General features: G+C 45.6%; 3 protein-coding genes across 5 annotated transcripts in view; 1 reads left to right on the plus strand and 2 right to left on the minus strand.

Annotated features, from left to right (window-relative positions):
- Positions 1 to 4,007, minus strand: part of rcor1 (REST corepressor 1) — a 5,606-nt gene extending 1,599 nt beyond the window's left edge. Inside the window, exons 1-8 of one of the 2 annotated variants that reach the window (XM_035610186.2) lie at positions 3,510 to 4,007; positions 3,363 to 3,422; positions 1,374 to 1,454; positions 1,235 to 1,287; positions 967 to 1,128; positions 754 to 872; positions 575 to 653; positions 15 to 65 (exon numbers count right to left, since the gene is read on the minus strand). In XM_035610186.2, the coding sequence (XP_035466079.1) occupies positions 15 to 65; positions 575 to 653; positions 754 to 872; positions 967 to 1,128; positions 1,235 to 1,287; positions 1,374 to 1,454; positions 3,363 to 3,422; positions 3,510 to 3,699 (795 nt within the window). In that variant the 5' untranslated portion in view covers positions 3,700 to 4,007. The remainder of the gene's footprint in view (positions 1 to 14; positions 66 to 574; positions 654 to 753; positions 873 to 966; positions 1,129 to 1,234; positions 1,288 to 1,373; positions 1,455 to 3,362; positions 3,423 to 3,509) is intronic. The other variant, XM_035610187.2, reaches the window with a different exon arrangement.
- Positions 4,008 to 5,565: 1,558 nt separating this feature from the next.
- ankrd9 (ankyrin repeat domain 9) lies at positions 5,566 to 7,161 on the plus strand. The gene has a single exon (XM_035611322.2). The coding sequence runs from the start codon at positions 5,611 to 5,613 to the stop codon at positions 6,445 to 6,447; it is 837 nt and encodes a 278-aa protein (XP_035467215.1). The 5' UTR covers positions 5,566 to 5,610; the 3' UTR covers positions 6,448 to 7,161.
- Positions 7,162 to 7,885: 724 nt separating this feature from the next.
- tecpr2 (tectonin beta-propeller repeat containing 2) lies at positions 7,886 to 27,643 on the minus strand. Of its 2 annotated transcripts, none has more exons than XM_035610742.2 (27): positions 27,391 to 27,643; positions 22,348 to 22,457; positions 22,008 to 22,148; positions 21,759 to 21,887; positions 21,037 to 21,168; positions 20,763 to 20,920; positions 20,435 to 20,588; positions 19,624 to 19,776; positions 19,241 to 19,373; positions 18,774 to 19,030; positions 18,276 to 18,495; positions 17,935 to 18,115; positions 17,627 to 17,852; positions 17,089 to 17,328; positions 15,853 to 15,920; positions 15,651 to 15,766; positions 15,361 to 15,534; positions 14,449 to 14,629; positions 13,840 to 13,981; positions 13,176 to 13,401; positions 12,518 to 12,607; positions 12,334 to 12,431; positions 12,110 to 12,245; positions 9,823 to 9,971; positions 9,562 to 9,703; positions 9,298 to 9,447; positions 7,886 to 9,146 (listed from the first exon to the last, which is right to left on the minus strand). In XM_035610742.2, the coding sequence occupies exons 2-27, from the start codon at positions 22,426 to 22,428 to the stop codon at positions 8,995 to 8,997; spliced, it is 4,029 nt and encodes a 1,342-aa protein (XP_035466635.2). In that variant the 5' UTR covers positions 22,429 to 22,457; positions 27,391 to 27,643; the 3' UTR covers positions 7,886 to 8,994. The 2 variants fall into 2 exon arrangements, with proteins under 2 accessions (XP_035466635.2, XP_047193783.1); XM_047337827.1 differs by lacking the exon at positions 27,391 to 27,643 and adding an exon at positions 22,625 to 23,119.
- Between the last annotated feature and the right edge of the window lie 300 nt (positions 27,644 to 27,943).

The following is a 27,943-nucleotide window of genomic DNA, read 5'->3' on the forward strand; positions in this document are numbered from 1 at the left end:
TGATTTGTTTTTACCTTCAGTCCAGCAGCTGGTTTGACCTCTGACCTCTCTGATCCAGAGTTCACCTGAAACAAAACAGTCACTAAACAGTCAGACAACAGTCAGTGAAAAGTCAGACAACAGTCAATGAACAGCCAGACAACAGTCAGTGAACAGCCAGACAACAGCCAATGAACAGCCAGACAACATTCAGTGAACAGCCAGACAACAGTCAGTGAACAGCCAGACAACAGTCAGTGAACAGCCAGACAACAGCCAATGAACAGCCAGACAACAGTCAGTGAACAGCCAGACAACATTCAGTGAACAGCCAGACAACAGTCAGTGAACAGCCAGACAACAGTCAGTGAACAGCCAGACAACAGCCAATGAACAGCCAGACAACAGTCAGTGAACAGCCAGACAACATTCAGTGAACAGCCAGACAACAGTCAGTGAACAGCCAGACAACAGTCAGTGAACAGCCAGACAACAGCCAATGAACAGCCAGACAACAGTCAGTGAACAGCCAGACAACATTCAGTGAACAGCCAGACAACAGTCAGTGAATAGCCAGACAGCAGTAAATAGTCACCTCCTTCTTGTCGTCTCTATTTTTCTCAATCTCAGAGTCACTCAGAAGATTTTTGTTTCCGTCTTCAACCTCATCGTCACTGAAACACAAACAGCACCAATCACACCAGAGTTCATACCTGTGGTGTTACCATTGGTGTTACCTGTGGTGTTACCTGTAGTGTGATGATGTCAGCTCACCTTTCGTCTCTCCCTCTCTTGTTTTTCCGGGTGTGTCGGTCCATCAGACTGGTTTTACTGCGACTTTTCTTCCAGGAGTAATAAAACCGAACCAGACTGGCCATGGATTTATCAGGTAACTTCACACAGAGAGACAGTGTTAGACAGCCGATCACTTCTAACACTTCTAATCTGTACTGGTAACTAAATAAACTGCCTCTACTGGTGAGGTACCATTTGCTGGATGCGGTGGAAGCTCTTGCCGTGGAAGCTGAAGGCCTGTTCAAACAGGACTCGATCCTCCACCGTCCACTCATCAGGAAACGGGGTGAAGTTCGGAAGATCAGCCAGAGATTTCTCAATGTTGTGTTTGTGCCAGAAGAGCATCCCCAGAGCCTGAAAGGCAGAAAGTATACTGGTTATACTGGTACTGACGGAAACAATACCACTTACAGGATTATACTGGTACTGACCTCAGTAGAGTTTAAATATAAAACGTTACCTGCTCCATGTTGTAGCCATGTTTCTCTTTGGCGATGGCGATGTATTCGTCCACTGCATCAAAATAACACATCAATTTAGATCGTATTGATTTTAATAATCGACTGTTCATGTGTCAGTGGACTGAGGAAGATTCTTACACTGAGTCTGGTTCAGACAACTGCTCGGGATCCAGACCAACATCCCTGGGTTTTCTCTCAGCTGAGCCGCCTGGGCCAAGTCTGATAAAAAACACACACACACACACACACACACACACACACACACACACACACACAAAATGGTAATATGGCTGGGCAATAACGATAATGATTATTATGGTGAAATAACTTTCCCTCGATAGTTATTTAAGACACATTGATATAACTTCTGTAGCATTTGTAGCAGTTGTATTTATACAACTACATTTTACAGCAGCAGTTGTATTTAAACAACTACATTATACAGCAGCAGTTGCATAATGTTCACCTTCTCACAGAAAATAAATAATACTTATTATTTAAATTATAAATATTATATCTTTACATCTAAAAACCTTTAAGCTTCACAGAAATAGTGATTTGACTTCATGATATATATATATATATATATCGATATCGATAAATGTGAAAAATTATCGAGATAACATTTTTTTCCATATCATCCCTCAGATCAACTGGTAGCTTCAGGTTCAACTTCAGGTTCAACTACGAAGCTGGTTCTCTTGTTACCGAGGTAAATCACCAATTGATGCTGAACTACACCACCTGAACTACAACACCTGAACTTCATCACCTGACAACTACACCACCAGACAACTACACCACCTGTCAACTACACAACCTGAAATACACCACCAGACAATTACATCACCAGACAATTACACCACCTGACAAATATACCACCTGAAAATTACACCACCTGACGACTACACCACCTGAACTACAACACTTGACAACTACACCACCTGAATTCCAACACCTGACAACTACACCACTGAACTACATCACCTGACAATTACACCACCTGAACTACACCACCTGACAATTACACCACCTGAACTACACCACAAGACATTTACAACACCTGAACTACAACACCTGACGACTACACCACCTGAACTACAACACCTGACAATTACAACACCTGAACTACACCACCTGACGACTACACCTCCTGACGACTACACGACCTGAACTACAACACCTGACAACTACACCACCTGACAATTACACCACCTGAACTACACCACCAGACATTTACAACACCTGAACTACACCACCAGACATTTACAACACCTGAACTACACCACCAGACATTTACACCACCTGAACTACACCACCTGACAACTACACCACCTGAACTACAACACCTGACAACTACACCACCTGAACTACACCACCAGGCAACTACACCACCTGACAATTACACCACCTGAACTACAACACCAGACAACTACACCACCTGAACTACACCACCAGACATTTACACCACCTGAACTACACCACCTGACAACTACACCACCTGAACTACACCACCAGGCAACTACACCACCTGACAATTACACCACCTGAACTACAACACTAGACAACTACACCACCTGACAATTACACCACCTGAACTACAACACCAGACAACTACACCACCTTAACTACAACACCCGACAACTACACCACCTGAAGTACACCACCTGAACTACACCACCTGACAAATACAACACCTGAACTACACCACCTGACAACTACACCACCTGAACTACAACACCAGACAACTACACCACCTTAACTACAACACCCGACAACTACACCACCTGAAGTACACCACCTGAACTACACCACCTGACAAATACAACACCTGAACTACACCACCAGACAATTACACCACCTGAACTACACCACCTGACAACTACACCACAGGAACTACACCACCTGACAACTACACCACCTGAACTACACCACCTGACAAATACAACACCTGAACTACACCACCAGACAATTACACGACCTGAACTACACCACTTGACAACTAACACTACAATAACCTGTAGCACCTCCTGGAGCCAGAACCACGAGATGTCTGTCATTAGTATCATGTCGTTCGGTGCGATGTGTTCGAGGCTACCACCACCACAGCCGCGTTGAGTCTCTTACCCGGATCAAACTCTGGAACCACGGCCTGGTACTGCGGTCCAACCCGCATCCCTCCTCCGCCTGCACACACAGTACACAACAGTACTCAGTAACAGTACTTAAGAATACACAGTACACAGCAGTAATACAGAGACCGAGGCTACCCACCATGCTCCTCGTCGCTGCTGGATCCTGAACTTCCCTCTTCCCAGCAGCTGTTGGTACTGGTTCCATTACCGGACAGGCTCTTCCCGCCGGGGTTTGCTGCTGCTCCGGGGCCGGTGCCGCCGCCGCCCGCCGGGGCTCTGCCTCTCCTCTTACCCGGAGCCTCGGGGTTTCTCTCCAGCATCGTAGGCATCGCGGAGGAAGCCCGGGCTAAGTGCTAGCTGCTCACTTAGGCTAACAGTTAGCTTGTTAGTTTAGCTGCCCTGCTAAAGAGAACCGGCCTCAGAGCTGAGGTCACAATCCGGTTCGGACAGAGGGAAGTCCGGTGTGAAACAGAGACTCTGAAGCGGGAATGTTCCGTCTGATCAAGCTAACAGAAGCTAAAGATGCTACACGTCAACCAAGAGACCGGATACAACTGGAACGAGTCCTGACAGCGATCACTGATCTGAGATCGATCCGTCTGAGGCAGATCGGACAGAAAACACCTGAATCAGTATTGATGATTGATGATTGGCTCTGTTGATCTGATGATTTAATAAAGATTTGAAAACACGTCAGGTCTCAAATCAAGTTTATTGAGTGAAGAACAAAGTTTTAAACACAATAAATAAATTAAAAAACAGAGTCAACATGTGAGAAAACTCTGTGTCTCTAGCGTCTGTATCTGTAGCTATCTGTCTGTCTGTAGCTGTCTGTCTGTCTAACTGTTTCTGTCTGTCTGTGTCTGTAGAGTCTGTGTCTGTCTGTGTCTGTAGAGTCTGTGTCTGTCTGTGTCTCTAGCGTCTGTATCTGTAGCTGTCTGCCTGTAGCTGTCTATCTGTCTGTGTCTGTCTGTCTGTCTGTAGAGTCTGTGTCTGTCTGTCTGTGTCTGTAGAGTCTGTGTCTCTAGCGTCTGTATCTGTAGCTGTCTGTCTGTAGCTGTCTGTCTGTACCTGTCGGTCTGTCTGTAGAGTGTGTCTGTCTGTCTGTGTCTGTAGATTCTGTGTCTCTAGCGTCTGTATCTGTAGCTGTCTGTCTGTCTGTGTCTGTAGCTGTCTGTCTGTCTGTAGAGTCTGTGTCTATCTGTCTGTGTCTGTAGAGTCTGTGTCTCTAGCATCTGTATCTGTAGCTGTCTGTCTGTAGCTATCTGTCTGTCTGTGTTTGTCTGTCTGTCTGTGTCTGTAGAGTCTGTGTCTCTAGTGTCTGTATCTGTAGCTATCTGTGTCTATAGCTGTCTGTCTGTCTCTCTGTCTGACTGTCTGTGTCTGTCTGTCTCTTTCTGTCTGTCTGTGTCTGTCACACAGACCGACAGCGCACTTCCTGGTCATTGTTTACATGTTGTTGTTTGTCTGTAACTCTGTGGACAATAAAGTTTAGTTCTCAGTCTACATGAATCATTTCATGTCTTCAGGGAACATCACCTCAGAGGTCAGAGTTCAGACGTCAGATGTGATCTGTTGTTCTGTGATTGATTGATCTATAACCTAACCCAATATAGAATCTTATAAACTTTCAAACTTCTCCATAAATTAAAAAAAAAACACTAAAGAACCTCGAAGTTCCAAAAGATTAATCAATACTATCAATCAGTTATCAGTGACCTTTATCACATCAGGTCACAGGTTTGAACTCTACATGCAAACGACTGGATCAGCTGATCACTGTGTGTGTGTGTGGGGGGGGGTTAGGGTGCTGGAGAGTGAAAATAGGACACAGATTTGTTTACAGTGAACTGCTGCTACAACACACACACACTCACACACACACACACACACACACACACAAACACTGTGTGTTGCAGTCTAATTAGAAGTCAATAATCAAACTAATCAGTCATGAACAATCAATAATCGATAATCAGTGGACTGATTGTGTGTTTGTGAGTTTCTACTCATGTTCTTGAAACTGTTCGTTATGTTTGGAATGAGAGACACTCGATCCGCCCCCCCGCCCCCCGGCCCTGCACCCAAAACAAACATCCACACATGGAGCTGAAGCTGCCAGAGTGGGGGCGGGGCGGGGGGGGGCGGGGTGAAGTAGCTATAAAAGTGTGAGGGAACTGAGGCCGGAGGTTTGACTGAGGTCAGTGAGCAGGTGTTTGTGCCTGTCCTGTCTGTCCGTGATGCCTTGGCTCTTGTCCTCACGGGACGACCGAGCATTTTCGTCTTCGTCTCCGTCCGAGCGTCAGTGCGAGCGGACGGCGTTTTCCTTCTACTGCGCGGTGAGGGAGCGGCTGCCGGTCTGGCTGCTGGAGGACATGCGGAGTATGGAGGTGTTCTGCTGGGAGGACGGACGCCCTCGGGCCTTCCTGCCGTCGGAGGCGCTGCTGTACGCGCTCGTGCACGACCACCAGGACTATGCACGTTACCTTCTCAACAGGTACTCGGTGAGCGCGCTTAGAGCTCCACGTTGCAGTTTCTGCTGCCACCATCGCAGCGGCACACCACACCTGAACGTGGCGGTGCGTTACGACCGCGTGTCGATCCTCGGCACAATGGCAGAGACGCTGAAGGACTGTAAAACGCAGAGCGAGCGTCAGGAGTTCCTGGACGGCTGCGGTAGCTGCTCGCACGCCGCTGACGCAGGAAAGAGTGCGGTGCAGCTGGCGGTGGAGCTTTCGCGCTCCGACTGTCTGCTGCTGCTGCTGGTTCGCGGCGCACAGCCCGACGGACTCGACGCCGCGCTGCAGGTGCTCGTCTCCTGCGACGCTTCACTTCGACGCCACGCACAGCGCTGCCTTGACCTGCTACTGCTGTTTCTGCCCAAACCGCAACCGCTGCGCTGCGTGCAGGAAGAGCCCCAGCGCTGGCAAAGCCTGCTGGGAAATGAAGTTTTCGGATGGCTGTGTGGTTTGGCCCCGCCCCCGCTCCTGCTGCAGGCCCTCAGGTGTTTGGCCCAGTCCGGACCAGATCAGATCAGCACGCTGCCCCACTTCCTGCAGCCGCACAGCTGGCAGTGACATCATCTGTCACCATGGAAATAACTCTGTAATCCTCTCAGGCCTGCTGTGATTGGATGGTTTTGTTGATGATGTAATGACAAACCGACCTGATCACTGATCAGCGGAAAATCTCATATCTCCAGAGCGTGGGTTTGGTGACAGACTTTAGGACCATGAGGAGAAAGAAGGAGCAGCTGTGACGCTTCACAACACATACGTCGTCTGTGAACGTGATGACATCATCTTAGTTACGTTGTGGTAAATCGGCCAATCAGATGACGTTTATACAAATAAGTCATCAGGTCTTAACTGACATCGAACTTCAAAATGGAGGATAGATTGATCATTGATTATTGATTATTACTGATCATGTACTTGATGATCAGCTGGGGAACCGAGCTGCAGTCGGCCGTGACACACGGCGCTCCTGTTGATCGTCCCGAGTGGGAAAGTGTGATTGGTTGTTGACATGACAACGACGTCATGCTTGGAGATACGAGGTTTTCGTCTGACAAGACTCAGACACTGGATCATGAAGTGAATTTCATTAAGATCAATTTAATTGATGAACAGTTTGTGATCAGATCGGATCAGAACCTGAAGAAGATGATTGGACGTCAGAACCTGTTGATGTGACGTATTAACGTTTCTACCTCAACTGATCACCGATCATATTGATCTGATCAATCATATTGATTTTGTCACACTCTGCTCATTAAAATAAAAAAGTCCTGTTGTTTTCTCCTTTATTCTCTTTAACGCCTGACTGATGACATCACAGCTAGTTCGGAGCCAATCAGAGACCAGTATGATGCTGCGCAGGTTTCACCTACAACTTAATTGGTTCTAGTACCAGTGATGTCAGAGGCTTTGGGAGGGGCTTACCAGAGGAAATTATCCGCCATTTTGAGATAACATGAGTAAAAACCAGGGTGAGGTTGAATTGATCGTCTTTATATACAGTCAGTGATCGTCTTAATACAGTCAGTGATCGTCTTTATATACGGTCAGTGATCGTTTCATATGCGGTCGGTGATCGTCTTAATATACAGTCAGTGATTGTCTTAATATACAGTCAGTGATCGTCTTTATATACGGTCAGTGATCGTCTTAATATACGGTCGGTGATCGTCTTAATATACAGTCAGCGATCGTCTTAATATACAGTCAGTGATCGTCTTAATATACAGTCAGTGATCGTCTTTATATACGGTCGGTGATCGTCTTCATATACGGTCGGTGATCGTCTTTATATACAGTCACTGATTGTCTTCATATACAGTCACTGATCATCTTTATATACAGTCACTGATCGTCTTTATATACATATATATACTTATACTACATATACTTTTTACTTTCTGTTATTTAGTTTTCAGTTTTTTGGATAAACCTGAATTTTCGGCCTTATTGAAACTGATATTGATCAACAACATGATCAATAACTAGATGCTGCTTCAGTGATAAAACATGTTTATTAAGCTAAAGAATGACACCACACAACAGGTGACTTCACACTGAATTCTAATTGGTCAGCAGCAGGAACCTCCAACCAATCAGCTGATGGAATGATGACATCATGACAGAGTCACACGTGCTCAGGTTTTACTCGTGATGCTGTTAGAGAGGAGAAAGTGAGAGGACCACCACAGTCCACGACAGTCCAGCAGAGTCCTGTAGAGTCCACCACAGTCCACCACAGTCCATTAGAGTCCACCGGAGTCCACCACATTCCACCAGAGTCAACCACAGTCCACCACAGTCCACCAGTCAACCGAAGTCCACAACAGTCCACCACAGTCCACAACAGTCCACCACAGTCCACTAGAGTCCACCACAGTCCACTAGAGTCAACCACAGTCCACCAGAGTCAACCAGAGTCAACCAGAGTCAACCAAAGCCCACTAGAGTCCATTTGAGTCCACAAAATTAATTTATGAAAATTACATCTTTTATATAAATCGTTGCCAATGACAGTTACTCCAGCCTGTTACCATGGTAACTGAGAAACAGACCACAGGAGCGTCCAGTTTGGTCAGAGAACCAGTTTAAACCGGTTTAGACAAGTCTGCTCTGTGGAGAGTGGAATGTCAAACAGAAAAATTATTTAAATATTTCACTTCATCCTTTCAGATATCAGGAACAATTAAACTGGAGCTACAGTAGATTAAATTGATAAAGTGATTACCCCCCACCCCTGCCCACTCTGTACACTGACTTACAGTGAAATGTCCCTTTAATATCACTGATCTCTGATAATCAATTAAATTAAACCAGACTGTCCTTTTAACGTCCTCACAAACAAAAACTAAACCAGTTAGAACCAGCGGAACTGATTGGAACCAGTAGAAATTGCCCCCCCCCCCTCCCCTCAGAGATTAAAGTGCTTCCTGTTAAAACCAAATAATAAAACCCAGTTCACTTCATTTCCCAGAAGCCATCTGGGCTCTCTGTGTGGCGGCCATTTTATACTTGAATGTCATAGGAAGTGATATCACGGTGAAGTCATAACGTCCAGCTCAGAGAGACCAACACCTGGCAGTGACATCACTGTGATGTCACAGGTCAGATGAGCTCCCATTCATCCTCAACATCATCTCCACTGAGGGCAGGGCCTGAGGAGGCGGGTTTATAGGAAGTCTGTGGGAGGAGCTTTGTGAGCCGACGGGACAAACCACCAGCAGGAGTCACCGCCCACAACTCGTCTTCTGGAGTCACTGGAGAGAGACAGAGACATGATGTCATGATATAACACATACAGTATATAATCAACATCTGCAACAATGTAAAGGACACCCACTCTAACCATTGTAAACCCATTATAAACCCAGTCTCCCCAGCGTAAACCCATTATAAACCCAGTCTCACCAGTTAACCAGTTGGCGTTTCCAGGAATCTTCTTCCAGTAATCTCCAGCAGGGTTTCGTTCAGAGACGCCGTAACGTCGAGCCAAATCTCCGTTTACACATCGAACCCAAACGGTTCGACAACTGAGGACCAGCTGACTCGCTGCTAACCCTGAACACACAAAATACACAAAGGTACGCGACAACATTATAGTAATACACGCACAAAATACACAAGACAGACACACAGACACACAGACAGACAGACAGACAGACAGGTGCTTACCTGGCACTAGGTCCCAGTCCGTCCCCACAGGCATCTCATCGCTGAGTCCAGTTCTAACAAAAACAGTTCCTCTGTTGTCCAAAGCCCAGAGGAGACGATCGTTAGGACTCGTTTGAATACTCACCAGCTGCACTCCTATTGGCTGTAGAGACATGATGACAGTTACTGTATGTGGAACCAGTGTGTGTCCTGTACAGGTGGTTCTCCGTGGAACCAGTGTGTGACCTGTAGAGGTGGTTCTACGTGGAACCAGTGTGTTACCTGTACAGGTGGTTCTATGTGGATCCAGGCAGGCAGCATCATGCTCGGGTTCATCGGTTGAGTTCCAACCCTGAAGTAGACAATTCCTCGACTGTCGATGGCCCAGACGTTCTGACTGCCACAGCTCAAACTGACCAGACGAACACTACCTGTAACACACGGGTGATGATTGAACTGAAAACAGGTTTTATCTTGATGTCACAGTGTGAAAAACCATAAACCTCCCGATGGCACACAGGAACAACCGTAAGAACCTCCTGATGGACGACTACAACATTCCCCTTGAACTGCCCTGAGAACCATTCAGACCCACTAAGAAGAACCTCAAAGACCGTGGAAACCCTTGAAAGTTCACTTGAACAACCTCAAGGAACCGTATAATTTCCTCAAGGACTATATACATATACAGTATATACTATATATAATGACAGCATTATCAAATTTAGCCACAACATGGACTACTGGAACCCCTTCAAGGACCCTTACAGAAGATTAAGGACCCCTGGAGGCTCCTTATCGATCTGGAGAACACTCCAAAGTCTTCATGGACTACGTGATACTCATTAAGAACCCATCAATGACACCATGGTCCCCAAAAAAACTCCTCGTAGAGGAGAACCGCCAGCTGACAGAAGTCGGAAAGTGTCACACAGGATTCACTTTGATTTATTATTTGAGTTTTCATTGATAAGAGTTACGTGCAAGCAGCTGTCCTGTTTCTAGTCATATTTCTATTTCACAGAAATATGAAATGAGTTGCAACCGGAGTCATATGTTCTTGTCTTTCATCAGACGAAGACAAAGTGTCAGAGGAGGATTTACTAACCAACCCTCAATCTAAACCTAGTTATATCATCATTGCTCCATGTTCGACCAGATGAACAGGCTTCGTACCAAAGTTCTTTAAGACTCAATAAAACCCTTTTATATGTTTACTCAGAAACTGTCAGTAACAGTTGGTTTGTCTTTAATGTACAGTGACAACTAAACTGTTTACACCTCCACCATCGTCCAAGTCGAACATGAGCTGATCAGGTGACCATGATTCCAGGTCAGTCTGTTTTTGGGAAACAGCCTCATGTTTCAGATCTGCCTGCTCCTGCAGCTGTCAAGCATCTCTCGCTGTTTCTGTGTGTACATCACATATTTATAAAGTTTTATATGTAAAAAACATCCCTCGTTAGATACGTAACAGTAATAAATAACATGACCTTCGACTCTGTCACAAATATAAAAACAGGAATGACACGGTTTAGTTCTCTAATATGACGTAATGATCTGGTTCTCGAACTGAATCTGATCAGTCGTCTCAGAACTTTAAAGATGAAGCAGTAAATTCATACTTGAGACTCAATGAATTCTCGCGTTGTAACGTTAGATCAGTGTTTTCTGTTAAAGATCAGGCTCCACCTACTTCATCGTGTCACCAGACTGTCTTTTCCATTCATCATGTCGGCGGTTGGATTCTTCCCGACCGGTCTCATGATTCATTATGAACCAGTGACAGAACTTTCTCGTAATGTGGGCCACTGCAGCTCCGTTGCTAGGCGACAGTGTTAAGGGCGGAGAAAGTTGATGACGCAAATAGGAAATCAGCCGTAGACCATACGCCTCGTATGGGTTTGGTCTTTTGCGGTCTGTGTTGACGAAGGCCTCTGAAGGAGCGGAGCCTGTCTGGAGTTCAGGATCTGGATCCAGTCGTTTGTTCCAGCTTTTTATTTCAATTATCAATTATCAGTACACAATCAATATTTCATCTCCTCTCAAGTTATATAACTTTAGTTACTGACAAACAATGATGTCAGAGGGTCATAGACTCGAATTTTTATTCTAATATTCAAAGTTTCATCCTTTTCAAGATTTTTATTTACAACACACACACACACACACACACACACGCACTTATCTGTGTGTGGGGGCAGAGAGAGAGATGGAGTCATGTGACTTATGATGAAGGGCAGAGGAACTAAAAACAGATCTGACCTATTAGTCAGTTTATGACACACGCACACACACACACACTCAGCTGTTTCTCAGTCTCACTGACAAGTGCATGTTGTGTAACAGTGTGTGTGTGCGTGTGTGTGTATGTTTGTGTGTTTGTGTGTGTGTGTTTGTGTGTCCTCTTTTTCCAAACACAAACTGTTGAAGTTTCAAATCAACAAATATTAAGGACAAAAATAACATGTGAACAGGTACGAGCCCACCTGTACGACCCAACCTTTCCGACCTCACCTGTACTACTACACCTGTACGACCTCACCTGTACGACATCACCTGTACATACCAAGCTGGCTGAGGTCCAGGGCGGTCCAGTGCAGTCCGGTGGGACAGGACTGGGACAGTGTACGAATACTAACTCGACCATGAGAGTCCAAACCCCACAGAGCATCACGACAGGCAGACAGGTGAGTCAGCTCCACCTGGGAACATTAATAACACAGAGGCGGAAGGTGAGAGTGAGTAAAGCCAGTAGAATCTCAGTCTGGAACGGATGACAGCTGATTTTACCTCAGGTGGGAGCGAGACAGAGGAGGGGCGGAGCTCTCCATCCTGGTCCCAAACACTGAACAGATCCTTCCTGCTCTGAGCCAACCACAGGAAAGTACCTGAGACACACATGTAGACCATCAGGTGTGTTTAGGGTCCTGAAGTCTGGGGATAGACTTGAGGACCAGAGAGGTCCAGGTCTTACCTTCTCTGTGAGGCAGAGCTGAGGATGTGATGAAGCTCCACCTGGTGGCTGAGACGGTTCCTCTTGGAACCACATTCTGCCAGAAGGTTCCTGAAGGAAGCCAAAACAAAGAGAAGTTGAGAAATGGAAAACTAGAAAACTGGACTCTAATGATCTACTGGACTCTACTGATCTACTGGACTCTACTGAACTCTACTGATCTACTGATCTCTACTGGACTCTACTGATCTACTGGACTCTACTGAACTCTACTGATCTCTTCTGATCTCTACTGGACTCTACTGGAATCTACTGATTTCTACTGAACTCTACTGTTCTCTACTGAACTGTACTGGAATCTACTGGAATCTACTGATTTCTACTGGACTCTACTGATCTCTACTGATCTACTAGACTCTACTGATCTACTGATCTACTGATCTCTACTGAACTCTACTGATCTCTACCGAACTCTACTGATTTCTACTGAACTCTACTGATCTACTGGACTCTACTGATCCCTTCTGAACTCTACTGATCTACTGGACTCTACAGATCTACTGATTTCTACTGAACTCTACTGATCTACTGGCCTCTACCGAACTCTACTGATCTACTGGACTCTACTGATCTGCCGAACTCTACTGGTCTCTGTGGGACTCTACTGGACTCTACTGACCTACGAGGCTGCCTCGGGCCAGGTGCAGCTGGTTGCGTCCTGATGCAACCCAGACTCCGCTGGCATTGGCTCCGACCAAACTCGGCTGACAGGTGGAGTACTGAGACAGGAAAGCCACCACCCGCTCCACTGGCGCCCTGGTTACCGTGGCAACACTCTGCGTCGCCTGCAGCAGCGTCTGGAAAAGGCTTCCCTGATCGAAGACCACGTAGTCCGAAATACTGATCTGAGAGAGACAGACAGGTGAGAGACAGACAGGGAAAGACAAGTGAGAGTGAGAGAGATGACAGACAGAGTCAGAAATGTGAGACAGAGACAGAGAGGTGAGAGACAGACAGAGACAGACAGACAGACAGACAGGTGAGAGACAAACAGGTGAGAGACAAACAAAAAGATAGACAGACAGAGACAGACAGGTGAGAGGACAGAGACAGACATGTGAGACAGAGACAGACAGGTGAGAGACAGAGAGGTGAGAGACAGACAGATACAGATAGACAGGTGAGAGACAGACAGAAAGCCAGGTGAGACAGAGACAGACAAGGACAGACATGTGAGAGACAGACAGGCAGTTGAGACAGAGACAGACAGACAGGTGAGAGACAGAGACAGACAGGTGAGAGACAGAGATAGACAGGTGAGCGACAGACAGGTGAAAGACTACCTGCCACCAGTGGTCGTCCTGTCCCTGAGGTCTGGACCAGCTGATTCCCGTCCTGAACCACAAACTGCCGCCGGTGTCCAGGGCCCAGGCCGTCCCTCCGTCTCCCAGGGCAACGCACATCAGCTCCAGACCCTGAGCCTCACTGAGACACACAGTAGTATTACAGTAGTATTACAGTAGTTGTACTACCTGACAGTGTCGTACTTACAGCCCTCGCTGCAGTATAACATGTAGTATTACAGTAGTACTACAGTAGTAGTGGTACCCGACAGTGTCGTATAACTGTAGTATTACAGTAGTAGTAGTACCTGACAGTGTCGTATTTCCAGCCCTCGCTGCAGTATTACAGTAGTATTACAGTAGATTTACAGTAGTAGTAGCACCTGACAGTGTAGTACTTCCACCCCTTGCTGCAGTATTACAGTAGTATTGCAGTAGTACTACAGTGGTAGTAGTACGTGACAGTGTCGTACTTCCAGCCCTCGCCCTCGCTGCAGTATTACAGTAGTATTACAGTAGTACTACAGTAGTAGTAGTACCTGACCGTGTCGTACTTCCAGCCCTCGCCCTCGCTGCAGTATTACAGTAGTATTACCGTAGTATTAGTACCTGACAGTGTCGTACTTCCAGCCCTCGCCCTCGCTGCAGTAGCTGTTCAGTCCTTCTCGGTAGAACAGCGCCTTGTGTTCGCTCAGGGCCCAGACCACGCCCCCTCTCACACACACCTGGCTGAACACACACGGGGAGTCGACCTTCATGGAGCGAGCACAGGGACGATCCACGCTCAGACCTGGAGGAGGGAGACAATTTTACCATGGCAACAGCAGCACCTTGATGATGTCATAATGGAATCATTCAAGCTCTCCTCCTCCAGGGACATCCACGAGGATCCACTAAGAGGATCCACTCAAGGGATCCACTAAGAGGATCCACTAAGAGGATCCACAATGATCCCAGAGGATCCACTTAGAGGATCCACTCAAAGGATCTAAGAGGATCCACTAAGAGGATCCAAAATGATCCAAGAGGATCCACAAGGATGCACAAGGATCCACGAGGGTCCACTTAGAGGATCCACTAAGAGGAGGCGGAGACATATCTGATCAGTCAGTTCAAACTAATCACCCACAGCCAGGGAGGCTGAGGGGCTGCAGCACCCCGTACTGACAAGGGGCTAGAAGTGCAAGATGACTCAACAAATCAATTAAAAAAACTTTCATTTCATTATGTAGAGTGACCTTTAGTAGCTTCTAGTTTGTTAGCAGATGTCACTGGTAATAAAAGTGAGTTTGAAATGTCTCAGAAGACAATCTGTGAAGTCCAAGTTTGTCATATGTGTCACATGACTTCCAGCATCGCTGCCTACAGCTCCACCAGACCAGCAGGACGCCCCCAGGTCACACTGAGACAGGTGAACCCCTGTGATCCAGGAGTACAACAAAACATTCAAGTGTTTCCTCAGTGTTCACCTTCAATGAACTTTGAACCAGTGGTACTGGATCTGTTCCCTGCAGTGGTTACCTGTCTGCAGGTAAAGGTCCCCGTTGGTCCTGATGATCCAGGCGGAGTCGTCACTCAGAGCCACAAAGGCTGTCTGCTCCACAGCTTTGTACCAGTGACGTTTTCCTTTCACCGACACTTTAGCACAAGCAAATGCCTTCATGCTCTTCTGCTCCACCTTCCACAGCAGGTTACCTGATGGAGTCAGCCACAATTAGCATGTAGCTAATGCTATATACAGCTGCTGAACACCTGACCCTTTGCTTTAATCAATAAGAGAGGATCTCTCGTGTGTGATGTCAGCAACTCACCTGAAGGCGATAACGCCACCTGGTGGACATTGTCCTCAAAGCGCTGCCAGTTGAGTCCAGTTTCAGGCAGACTGGTGCAGAACAGTCCTCCTTTAAAGTCCAGACACCACACATGCCTGAAACACACAGGTCACCTGTGAGTCACCCTGAACACCTGACAGACACCTGATCACAGCTCAGACCAGTCAGGTGACCGACCCACCTGCCAGTCACTTGCAAGCTCAGTATTCCACATCCTGGTCCCGAGTATCCCATCCAGCTTTCTGCCAACTGGAGAGATCAAAGAAAAAAACTGTGAATCCAGCTGTGAAACTCGTTACATCAGGTTTGTGTCTGTCTCCCCTGGTCTCTGTCTATCTCACCTGGTTTATGTCTGTCTCACCTGGTTTGTGTTTGTCTCACCTGGTCTGTCTCATCCGGTCTCTGTCTGTCTGACCTGGTTTGAGTCTGTCTCACCTGGTCTGTGTCTGTCTCACCTGGTTTATGTCTGTCTCACCTGGTTTGACTCTGTCTCACCTGGTCTGTGTCTGTCTCACCTGGTTTGAGTCTGTCTCACCTTGTCTGTGTCTGCCTCACCTGGTTTGTGTTTGTCTCACCTGGTTTGAGACTGTCTCGCCTAGTCTGTGTCTGTCTCACCTGGTCTGTCTCACCTGTTTTGTGTCTGTCTCACCTGGTTTACGTCTGTTTCACCTGGTCTGTCTCACCTGGTTTGTGCCTGTCTCTGCTGGGTTGTGTCTGTCTCAACCGGTCTCTGTCTGTCTCACCTGGTTTGAGTCTGTCTCACCTTGTCTGTGTCTGTCTCACCGGGTTTATGTCTATCTCACCTGGTTTGTGTTTGTCTCACCTGGTTTGTGTTTGTCTCACCTGGTTTGTGTGTGTCTCACATGGTTTGTGTTTGTCTCACCTGCTCTGTGTCTGTCTCACCTGGTTTGTGTTTGTCTCACCTGGTCTGTCTCACCTGGTCTCTGTCTGTCTCACCTGGTTTGAGTCTGTCTCGCCTAGTCTGTGTCTGTCTCACCTGGTTTGTGTCTGTCTCACCTGGTTTACGTCTGATTCACCTGGTCTGTGTCTGTCTCACCTGGTTTGTGTTTGTCTCACCTGGTCTGTGTCTGTCTCACCTGGTCTCTGTCTGTCTCATCTGGTTTGAGTCTGTCTCGCCTAGTCTGTGTCTGTCTCACCTGGTTTACGTCTGATTCACCTGGTCTGTGTCTGTCACACCTGGTTTGTGTCTGTCTCACCTGGTTTACGTCTGATTCACCTGGTTTGTGTCTGATTCACCTGGTTTGTGTGTGTCTCACCTGGTTTGTGTCTGTCTCACCTGGTTTGTGTCTGATTCACCTGGTTTGTGTGTGTCTCACCAGGTTTGTGTGTGTCTCACCTGGTTTGTGTCTGTCTCACCTGGTCTGTGTCTGTCTCACCTTGTTTGTGTCTGTCTCACCTGGTCAGGTTTGTGTCTGTCTCTGTCCTGAGTGTCCTGCTCGATCTCTCTGTCTGACGTCCTCTCCATCTGATTGGATGGACAGGTGTGGACTTCTCCTCTGCTGCCAGCACCAGGCAGAGTGTGACAGTAGATGTCTCCCTCTTCATCACTGGACACACTTCGTTCTCTTTCCAGAGTGGACACAGTTGAGTAAAACATCTGGTCTGTCAGGCCAGCAGGGGGCATCAAGCTGCCCACCTGTACAGAAACACAGAAGAAGATTCATAGTTCATTTAATTAAAGACTGATACCTTAGTCCAAAACAAAGGTTAAGTACCAACTCCATATTTGCAGAGGCTTGGGCGTACGTTGTAAAGGTCTCGGATTTTGATTCAGAAGGAGGGCAGAATAACTTGTTTGTTTCAATATCATAAAAAAGAGAGTTTGGTTTTAGAACTCAATAAGACTTGGTTTCAGTGTAAACATTAGCTTTGTGAGATAAACCACCCGATGGATACGCATGTCTTTATAAACATCAAGTCCACCATCAATGCACCTCCTTCTCCTCCTCTGCTTCCTCTGGTCCAATCAGAGGGTTTAGATAATCATCTTCTTGCTCCTCCATTGGCTGCTGCTCCTGTCCATCATCTTCCTCAGTTTTGTGCATGTAAGAGAAGGTGCACTCCAGCAGCAGATCTACATCTGGGGTTGGAGGGACGACCTCTGGGCCCAGCTGGGTCTCTACGCCCTGAAGGAGCAGGGGTCCTGGATGGAGGTTGGAGCTGGGACAAGAAATCAAGGTTGAGACAGGCGGGTCAGCAGGACACAATGATGATGTCACAGTCTGCTGGTTTTCAAATGTACCCAGAGTCTGAATGTCCCCCTCCTGCCTCCTGCGAGTCCTGGTTCTGAAGGTCCAGCCACATGAGTGAGGCCCGGTCGCTCAGAGGAGTTCCACTTCCTCCATCACTACAGCTGCCATCCTGGACTACAAACATGGAGTCTGAGCAGCTGCTTTCAGAGAGACGGTTCCCACTGCTACTGTCTGAGGACGAATAAGAAGACACAACAAAGTCAGTGATAAAGTCTGCCTGTCTGTCTGTCTGTTTCTCAGTCTGTCTGTCTGTCTTTCCCTCAATTTGTCTTTCCCTCAGTCTGTCTGTCTGTCTGTCTGTCTGTCTCTCAGTCTGTCTGTCTTTTCTTACCTTGTCGTCTCCTCTGTTTTTTCTTCACTCTAATGGCTTTCACCACCAGCTCCTGTTGCATCTCCTCCTGACCCAGGGGGGCGCTGTAGCGTCTGGAGCCGAGCTCACAGGATGTTTCCATGACGTTTCCATGGAGACTATCCCAGGAAGTGACGGAGCTACTGCGACTACGAGAGCTGCTCGTCATCAAACAGGGCCGTCGGGAGAGTTGCTCCATCACCTGCCCCAACATGGAGGTGGTTTTAAAATGGAGACGCATCAGGCAGCATTCACTAAGATAACCAGTCAGTAAATCAACCAACCAGTCAGTTAACCAACCAGTCCGTAAGTCAACCAATCAGTCAGTAAGTCAACCAATCGTTCAGTAAGTCAACCAATCAGTCAGTAAGTCAACCAACCAGTCAGTAAATCAACCAGTCAGTTAACCAACCAGTTAGTAAGTCAACCAATCAATCAACCAGTCAACCAGTCAGTCAACCAGTTGTGTGGCTCAGTTACCTCCAGCGGTTCCTCCAGCGGTTCCTCCAGCGGTTCCTCCAGCGGTTCCTCCAGCTGTTCCTCCAGCTGTTCCTCCGCCTCCTCCACTTCCTCGTCGTCGTCTTTCTCTTCCTTCTGGCCAAGTTGCCCCCCCCCCCCCCCTCCCTCTACAATGATGGCCATGGTTCTGATTGGCTGAGCTGTTTCCACTGATCCAGATAGTGGAAGGATGGTGGGCGTGGTCAAAGGTGAGGACAGATGAATGGAGAGTTCTGACACTGAAGAATAGAGGTGACAGTATTACTTGTAGTAGCAGCAGTAGTACTGACAGTACTACTTGCAGTAGCAGCAGTAGTAATGACAATATTACTTGCAGTAGCAGCAGTAGTGCTGACAGTATAACTTGCAGTAGCAGCGGTAGTACTGACAGTATTGCTTGCAGTAGCAGCAGTAGTACTGACAGTATTACTTGCAGTAGCAGTACTCACAGCTGGAGGTCAGTCCCTCGGGACTGTTGGACAGACGGATGATGTCTCTGTCTCCTTTCAGGATGAAGATCTCATTGTCACAACATGATACTGAGACGATGTCTCCACTGCTCTCCAACGCTCCGATGATCACCTGAACGCATCAAGGACAAAGCTGATCACATGTCAAACATCAACAAGATTCACTCACTCAGCAGTAGTATTATCTGTATCATTAGTAGTATTATCAGTAGAATTTTCAGTAGAATTTTCAGTAGTATCATTAGTAGTATTATCAGTAGAATTATCAGTAGTATCATGAGTAGTATTATCTGTATCATTAGTAGTAGTATTATCAGTATCAACAGTAGTATCATGAGTAGTATTATCAGTAGTATTAATACCTCGCTCAGACAGTCCAGGACGTAGAGGCTGTACTCATTCCAGCTGAGGATCCAACCGTCTCTGAGGAAACAGCTGATCAGTCCGAGCTGTCTGTCTGCTGGACGGTACGCACCGACCGGACCAGGACGAGGAAACAACTCAAACTGAGGAATCTGAAGACAGACAGACAGACAGACAGACAGTTATTAATAGAGGAAACATTAAATATCTTCAGGTTAATAGATAATAGTTAATAGAGTTGCAGTGCTAACACATGTAGCAGTAGTCCTCTGTGGAAGAAGCCAACTATAGATCCACATCACACCTGAACTAACTATAGATCCATATCACATCTGAACCAACTATAGATCCACATCACACCTGAACTATCTATAGATCCATATCACATCTGAACCAACTATAGATCCACATCACACCTGAACTAACTATAGATCCATATCACATCTGAACCAACTATAGATCCACATCACACCTGAACTATCTATAGATCCATATCACATCTGCACCAACTATAGATCCACATCAGATCCACATCACATCTGAACTATAGATCCATATCACATATGTACTAAAGATCCATATCACATCTGAACCAACTATAGATTCACATCAGATCCACATCACATCTGAACTAACTATAGACCCATATCAAACCTCTTCATTTCTAAAACCCTTGAAAAATCTGTAAAAAAAAAGCTAACTAGTTATGTGACTATTAACACAGGAATAGTTTGCTAGAAGATTTATCAGGATTTATCAGGATTTATAACAACAAATCTTCCACCCATATACTGTATGTTCCCAGTGTACCTGTGTGTTGAAGAGTGGTTTGAGCAGGCGTGTGTCCTCCACCTGTCCTGTGACGTCAGACCTCCACAGTCTGAGTCCAGGTCGAGCAGCAAACACCTGCAGGTCGCTCTGTTTACAGAGAGCCGGCAGGAAGCAGGCGCCGAACCTGCCGCTGCTGCAAACAACAGGTACAGTTACTGCAAACAACAGGTACGTTTACTGCAATCAACCGGTAAAGTTACTGAAATTTGTATTGATTTATGATATATGATAATATATATATGATATATGATATACAGTATGATACATGATATGATATATGATTTATGATTTATGATATATGTGGTACCTCTTGCGTGGCCTGGTGCCGAGCTGCTGGACTTCCTGTCTCTGAGTGAAGTACAGCAGAGATCTGTGCTGTGTAGACACCAGCAGCACCTGGTGACTGTAGTCCACCTGCACCACACCTGAGGTCTCCTCTAACAGCAGCACGGGTTTACACACACCCTGCACACACACACACACATGACATCATCATGAAATCATCTTGACATCATCATGACATCATCATGACATCCTTCCAACCATGTGATCACGACTGTCAGTGTGTGACCTAGTCTCACCTGGTCTAGGTCCAGAGCCGAGAAGACGACTCGTCCTTTATCATCTCCTGAGAACAGTTTCATCCCATTGGTGCTCCACGACAAACACGTCACTGATCCTTTGTGGAGCCCCACCACGTCGAAACGCCTCAGCTGCACACAGACAGGCAGAGAGACAGACAGGTTAGACCTACACACAGGCAGAGAGAGAGACAGGTTAGACTTACAGACAGACAGACAGGTTAGACCAACAGACAGGCAGAGAGAGAGACAGGTTAGACTTACAGACAGACAGAGAGACAGACAGGTTAGACCTACAGACAGGCAGAGAGAGAGACAGGTTAGACATACAGACAGGCAAAGAGAGAGACAGGTTAGACTTACAGACAGGCAGAGAGAGGGAGACAGGTTAGACTTACAGACAGGCAGAGAGAGAGAGACAGGTTAGACTTACAGACAGGCAGAGAGAGAGAGACAGGTTAGACTTATAGACAGGCAGAGAGAGAGACAGGTTAGACTTACAGACAGGCAGGGAGAGAGAGAGACAGGTTAGACTTACAGACAGGCAGAGAGACAGACAGGTTAGACCTACAGACAGGCAGAGAGAGAGACAGGTTAGACCTACAGACAGGCAGAGAGAGAGACAGGTTAGACCTACAGACAGGCAGAGAGAGAGAGACAGGTTAGACCTACAGACAGGCAGAGAGAGAGAGACAGCAGCTGTGTAGAAGGACCTGTCTCACCTGTTTGTTACGACCAGGAAGTGGAGACACCAGCTGGAAGACTGACACCCGACCTGAAGCTGTTCCCACGGCAACCAGGTCATCAAAACAGCTGAGCAGCTTCACAGCTGTGATCGCATCACACTTTCCCTGTAACACACGTGTACATAAACACATGTACAACACACAAACACATGCACACACACACACACACACACACACACCTGGCCCTGCTGTATGCAGCACCAGAGAAGAAAAATGACCTCTGACCTCCAGACTGTACTTGTTCATGTGGGCGAGGCGGCGACAGTACAGGTACAACATGCCAATGCTGCTGCCGACCGCCAGGAAGTCGCTGCTGCTGTCGAGTGCCGTCAGGTAGACGACGACGGACCTAAAGCCACGCTGCACCTGAGGACACACAGACGTGTTCTGTCTCTACTAATGAAAACACTGAGTTCTAACTGTTCTGACCCGGACCTGGGGTCGTTTTGATCACTTTGAACAACTGCAGAAGTTCAGGTTCTGTTGTTAAACTGAACAAAAATATGGTTGTATCAGTTGTTAACAGCTGGCCTGGGGTTTGGCCCGGTAGGGATCGGTTCGGTACCTTGGCTGGTATTGTGTTCAGCAGGTAGTAGAGCGGGCAGAACTCTCTCAGGACGGACTGCGTGGTCAACTGGGTCGACATGGTTCTGCTGCACTGGAAACAAACTGGTCCTGAAAGTCAAGTTCAAGACATCTCTAATCATAACTCTAGAAGAACTGCATCAGAAGAATCTCAGCACTGAACTGGACCCAAGTCAAAACTAACATCATTCGTCTAATAGAGATTCTGGACATTTTGATTATTAACCATAATGTGGCAACTATCCAGGTGGACTCACCTGTCGAGCTCTGAGGCTGTGACACAATGGAAGTCCCTATGAAATCAACCTTGTTTTAAGAGAAACATGTTTTAACCGTGATGTCATTGAGAAATACTAAACTACCATCAATCCTACAGTGTGACAACGACATTGATTGGTGGAAACGTTTACTACACCCGCCAACTTCATATCGACGAGTGATGCTGCATTTCATTGTACTGGGAGCTCGGAGCTCTGGGGGCGTTCCATTAAACCTCAGGACTCGCCATCACAGACCTGCGTCTGAGGTTTGCACTCGAACGGAGGATCCGCCAACCATGACTTCAGAGCTCCGAGTTCCGAGACTTAAGTGAACGCAGGGTGAGTTACTGGTCCCTGCTGCTGCCACAGAACTCTACGGTCGTTATTCACTTTCTACGCTCACAAAACATAAGACTGTGATTATATACTATAACTATATAAACTCTACAGTGATGATGATGATGAAGGTTACATTCAGGAAGAAGAACAACACAATGTAATAACACAATGTAACTACACAACGTAAACATAACGTTACTACACAACGTAACTACACAACGTAAACACAAAGAAATAACACAACGTAAACACGAGGCAACAACACAACGTAATTACACAACGTAAACGCAAAGTAAACACAACGTAACAACACAACGCAAACACAACATAAACAGATAAACAAGAACTGGCTCTAGAGGTGACTGTATTGTTGTATAGTGCATAGTGACTAAAGGCACTCTTTAGAAAGAGTGCCTTTAGTCAAACAACTTTTTCTGTTCGTGCTTCTCACACCTGGAATTCAATACCACACACAATACGTGAACTCCCAACTCTGACCTCTTTTATCAAACATCTTAAAGCTTGGCTATTGGAAGAACAGCACTGTTGCCACAGCCCTGCCTAAACATGTATATTGTGTTGTGTATATGTTTTTCATGATCCACTAAAGTCTGCATTGTTCTTGCTTTTCTTTTTTCTTTTCTGTCCCATTGTGTTTTCTCTCTCTGTAATTACTCCTCCTATTCATACTGGCCATGAAGGTAAACTATTCTATTTATTGTTACTGTTGTTTTATTGATTTTACTATCCTATGTTGTTGACATCAACCTGCCGAAGGGACTAAAGAAGGAAATTAGCTGTTGGCTATAATCTTGCATATTTACATGTATATGTTCATTAATATGTATTGTCCCTGTTTTACATAAATAAACTCAAACTCAAACACAATATAACTACACAACGCAAACACAATGTTACAACACAATGTAATGTTAACACAACATAAATACACAATGTAAACACAACGTAACTACACAGCGTTAACACAACGTAAACATAACGTTACTACACAACATAACTACACAACGTAAACGCAAAGTAAACACAATGTAACAACAGAATGTAACTACACAGCGCAAACACAACATAAACACAACGTAACTACACAAAGCAAACACAATGTAACTACACAACGTAAACACAACATAACTACACAACGTAAACACACTGTTAACACAACATAACTAAACAAACGTAAACACAAAGTAAACACAACGTTACAACACAACATAAACACTACATAACAACACAACGTAAACACGACGCGACAACACAACGTAACAACACAACATAAACACAATGTAACTACACAAAGCAAATACAATGTAACTACACAACGTCAACACAACATAACTACACAACGTAAACACACTGTTAACACAACATAACTAAACAAACGTAAACACAAAGTAAACACAACGTTACAACACAACATAAACACTACATAACAACACAACGTAAACACGACGCGACAACACAACGTAACAACACAACATAAACACAATGTAACTACACAAAGCAAATACAATGTAACTACACAACGTCAACACAACATAACTACACAACGTAAACACACTGTTAACACAACATAACTAAACAAACGTAAACACAAAGTAAACACAACGTTACAACACAACATAAACACTACATAACAACACAACGTAAACACGACGCGACAACACAACGTAACAACACAACATAAACACAATGTAACTACACAAAGCAAATACAATGTAACTACACAACGTCAACACAACATAACTACACAACGTAAACACACTGTTAACACAACATAACTAAACAAACATAAACACAAAGTAAACACAACGTTACAACACAACATAAACACTACATAACAACACAACGTAAACACGACGCGACAACACAACGTAACAACACAACATAAACACAATGTAACTACACAAAGCAAATACAATGTAACTACACAACGTCAACACAACATAACTACACAACGTAAACACACTGTTAACACAACATAACTACACAAACGTAAACACAAAGTAAACACAACGTTACAACACAACATAAACACTACATAACAACACAACGTAAACACGACGCGACAACACAACGTAACAACACAACATAAACACAATGTAACTACACAAAGCAAATACAATGTAACTACACAACGTCAACACAACATAACTACACAAACGTAAACACAAACGTAAACAGACAGACAGACAGACAGACAGAGAGAGACAGACAGACAGACAGAGAGAGAGAGACAGACAGACAGACAGACAGACAGACAGAGAGAGACAGACAACAGACAGACAGACAGACTACACAAACGTAAACACAAAGTAAACACAACGTTACAACACAACATAAACACTACATAACAACACAACGTAAACATGACGCGACAACACAACGTAACAACACAACATAAACACAATGTAACTACACAAAGCAAATACAATGTAACTACACAACGTCAACACAACATAACTACACAACGTAAACACACTGTTAACACAACATAACTACACAAACGTAAACACAAAGTAAACACAACGTTACAACACAACATAAACACTACGTAACAACACAACGTAAACACGACGCGACAACACAACGTAACAACAAAACAAACACAACGCAACAATGCAACAACACAACGTAACTACACAACGTAAACGCAAAGTAAACACAACGTAACAACACAACGTAAAACAACATAAACACAACCTAACTACACAACGTAAACACAACGTTACAACACAATGTTAACACAATGTTTACACAACATAACTACACAATGTAAACACAACGTTACTACACAACGTAAACACAACGTAAAGATAACGTTACCACACAACGTAACAACACAACGTAACAACACAACACAAACACAACATAACTACACAGGGCAAACACAACGTAACTACACAATGTAAACACAACGTTACAACACAATGTAAACACAATGTTAACACAACATAACTATACAACGTAAACACAATGTAAACACAACGTAAACGCAATGTTACTACACAACGTAACTACACAACGTAACTACACAACGTAACAACACAACGTAACAACACAAAGTAAACATGACGCAAACACAACGTAAAAAACGTAACAGCACAACGTAAACACAACGTAAACATAACGTAACAACACCAGACAGAATCAGAAGTCAAACGTAGGAACCAGAGTAAAGCAACTGAACTAAACACGAAGGTTCTGAACCAGGGGTCTCAAACTCGCGGATGATTTTTTGTGGTCCCCTACTTGACATCAAAGTTTAGTATTAGTCCGGCCCGCGCGGTTGTTGTCAAACGCACATTTTGTCTGAGTCGGTGTGCGTGCCGCGCTTGCCACACTTTTTTAACACTTATGGGCTACCATACATAGTCCGTTGTCTCGCGATAGCTTCCGCTGTTGTCAACAGTGGTTGTCAAGGTAACCAGCTTCGAAGTACCTTATGGTGAGCAACTTTCGTAGAATTGAATGGCGCCGCCATCTTGTCCGGGCGACATCCGGTATCTAGGTTTTAATTAAAATCGATGGGAGTACCAGGGGAAGTATCAACGTTAGTCACTTGGTTGAACCGTGTTCTGGAGTGACACCAAGTGGACGAAATATATATGCCATCACCCAGTTCCAGTCATGTCTCTCCCAAAACCTGCCATGAAGAGAAAGGTTGGCGACGAAGAACAGGCAATTTGTTGAATACTTGATGCGGCCCAGCCTGACCCAGACTCTACCTCCAGCGGCCCCCAAGTAAGTTGAGTTTGAGACCCCTGTACTGAACAGTTTGAGGTGGTTTGTCAGAAATAGACTGACGTCACAGAATTCTGATCCTGAATCAGTTTCCTAGCTGATAATCACACAACATACACAACTGTACGAGACGTTCAGAGTCTTGCTGATTCATTACAGGTAACACGATTAAACATTTTACATCAATAAAATATTTATTTACAGTTTCCTGCAATATTGTCCCCGACAGGACTGATGGAGAAGGACGGAGACAGACGAGAGGACGGAGACTGACGGCGACTGACGGAGACAGACGAGAGGACGGAGACTGACGGCGACTGACGGAGACAGACGAGAGGACGGAGACTGACGACGACTGGCGGAGACAGACGAGAGGACGGAGACTGACGGAGACTGACGGACCGGAGAACAAACAAACAGCTGATTCACATCATCTCAACGATGTTTGTTTTTAACAACGACACCGAACTGAACCGATTGTTAACCAGAAGATGAAACGTCACATAATCAAACAAACAGAGTCTGTGACGAGGTCCGGCGGAGAGAGACAGACAGACAGACAGACAGAGAGAGACAGACAGACAGACAGAGAGAGAGAGACAGACAGACAGACAGACAGACAGACAGAGAGAGACAGACAACAGACAGACAGACAGACAGTTTACCGAGCTCGGGTCCAGAACTAGCGCAGCATCAGAGGAGCTAACGCTGCGTGAGCAACAGGAAGAGCGAGTCACGCGTTGCGACGCACGGTGAACAGATGTTGTTCCAGATGTTATATCCACAGCTAGATGTTACTGACAGGTGACTGACGGGTGACTGACGGGTGACCGACGGGCAACATCCCCGTCACATCCACACACCGTCAACAAACCACGCCGCTCACCGGCGACACAGAGAATTACACCTTCACTTACTTCATCTGATTTGAGGTTTGAATATGTTTAAAAAAATAAAATAATGATTAATTGTCGTCCAACCGAAGCTCTAAAATACAAAGTGTGTTCATAAGATGATTCATGAATAAAACCATTTATAAATGAATGACCGGAAGCGGAAACTCGGTGTCTGCTGTTTGGAAAACCTGGAACAGGGAACCGGGATCTCTCCTCTGAACCGGATCGAACTGGTTTCTCCTGCATGTGACAACGTTAATAAATCCAGTTCATCATCAGATCACCAGATCATCACATCATCATCAGATCATCATATCATCAT

Source organism: Scophthalmus maximus, chromosome 15, assembly GCF_022379125.1.
Source record: "Scophthalmus maximus strain ysfricsl-2021 chromosome 15, ASM2237912v1, whole genome shotgun sequence".
NCBI classification, from domain to species: Eukaryota; Metazoa; Chordata; class Actinopteri; order Pleuronectiformes; family Scophthalmidae; genus Scophthalmus; species Scophthalmus maximus.

Bases quoted from the DNA above. Each gene is read 5' to 3' on its own strand.
- tecpr2 (XM_035610742.2), bottom strand. From the start codon at position 22,428: ATGTCGACCCAGTTGACCACGCAGTCCGTCCTGAGAGAGTTCTGCCCG. The intron at 18,496-18,773 runs GTAACTGAGCCA...ATGTTGGGGCAG, and splicing joins CGCTGGAGGAACCGCTGGAG to GTGATGGAGCAACTCTCCCG. The intron at 13,982-14,448 runs GTACTAATACTA...TGTGTGTCTCAG, and splicing joins TGGAAGTACGACACTGTCAG to TGAGGCTCAGGGTCTGGAGC.
- ankrd9 (XM_035611322.2), top strand. From the start codon at position 5,611: ATGCCTTGGCTCTTGTCCTCACGGGACGACCGAGCATTTTCGTCTTCG.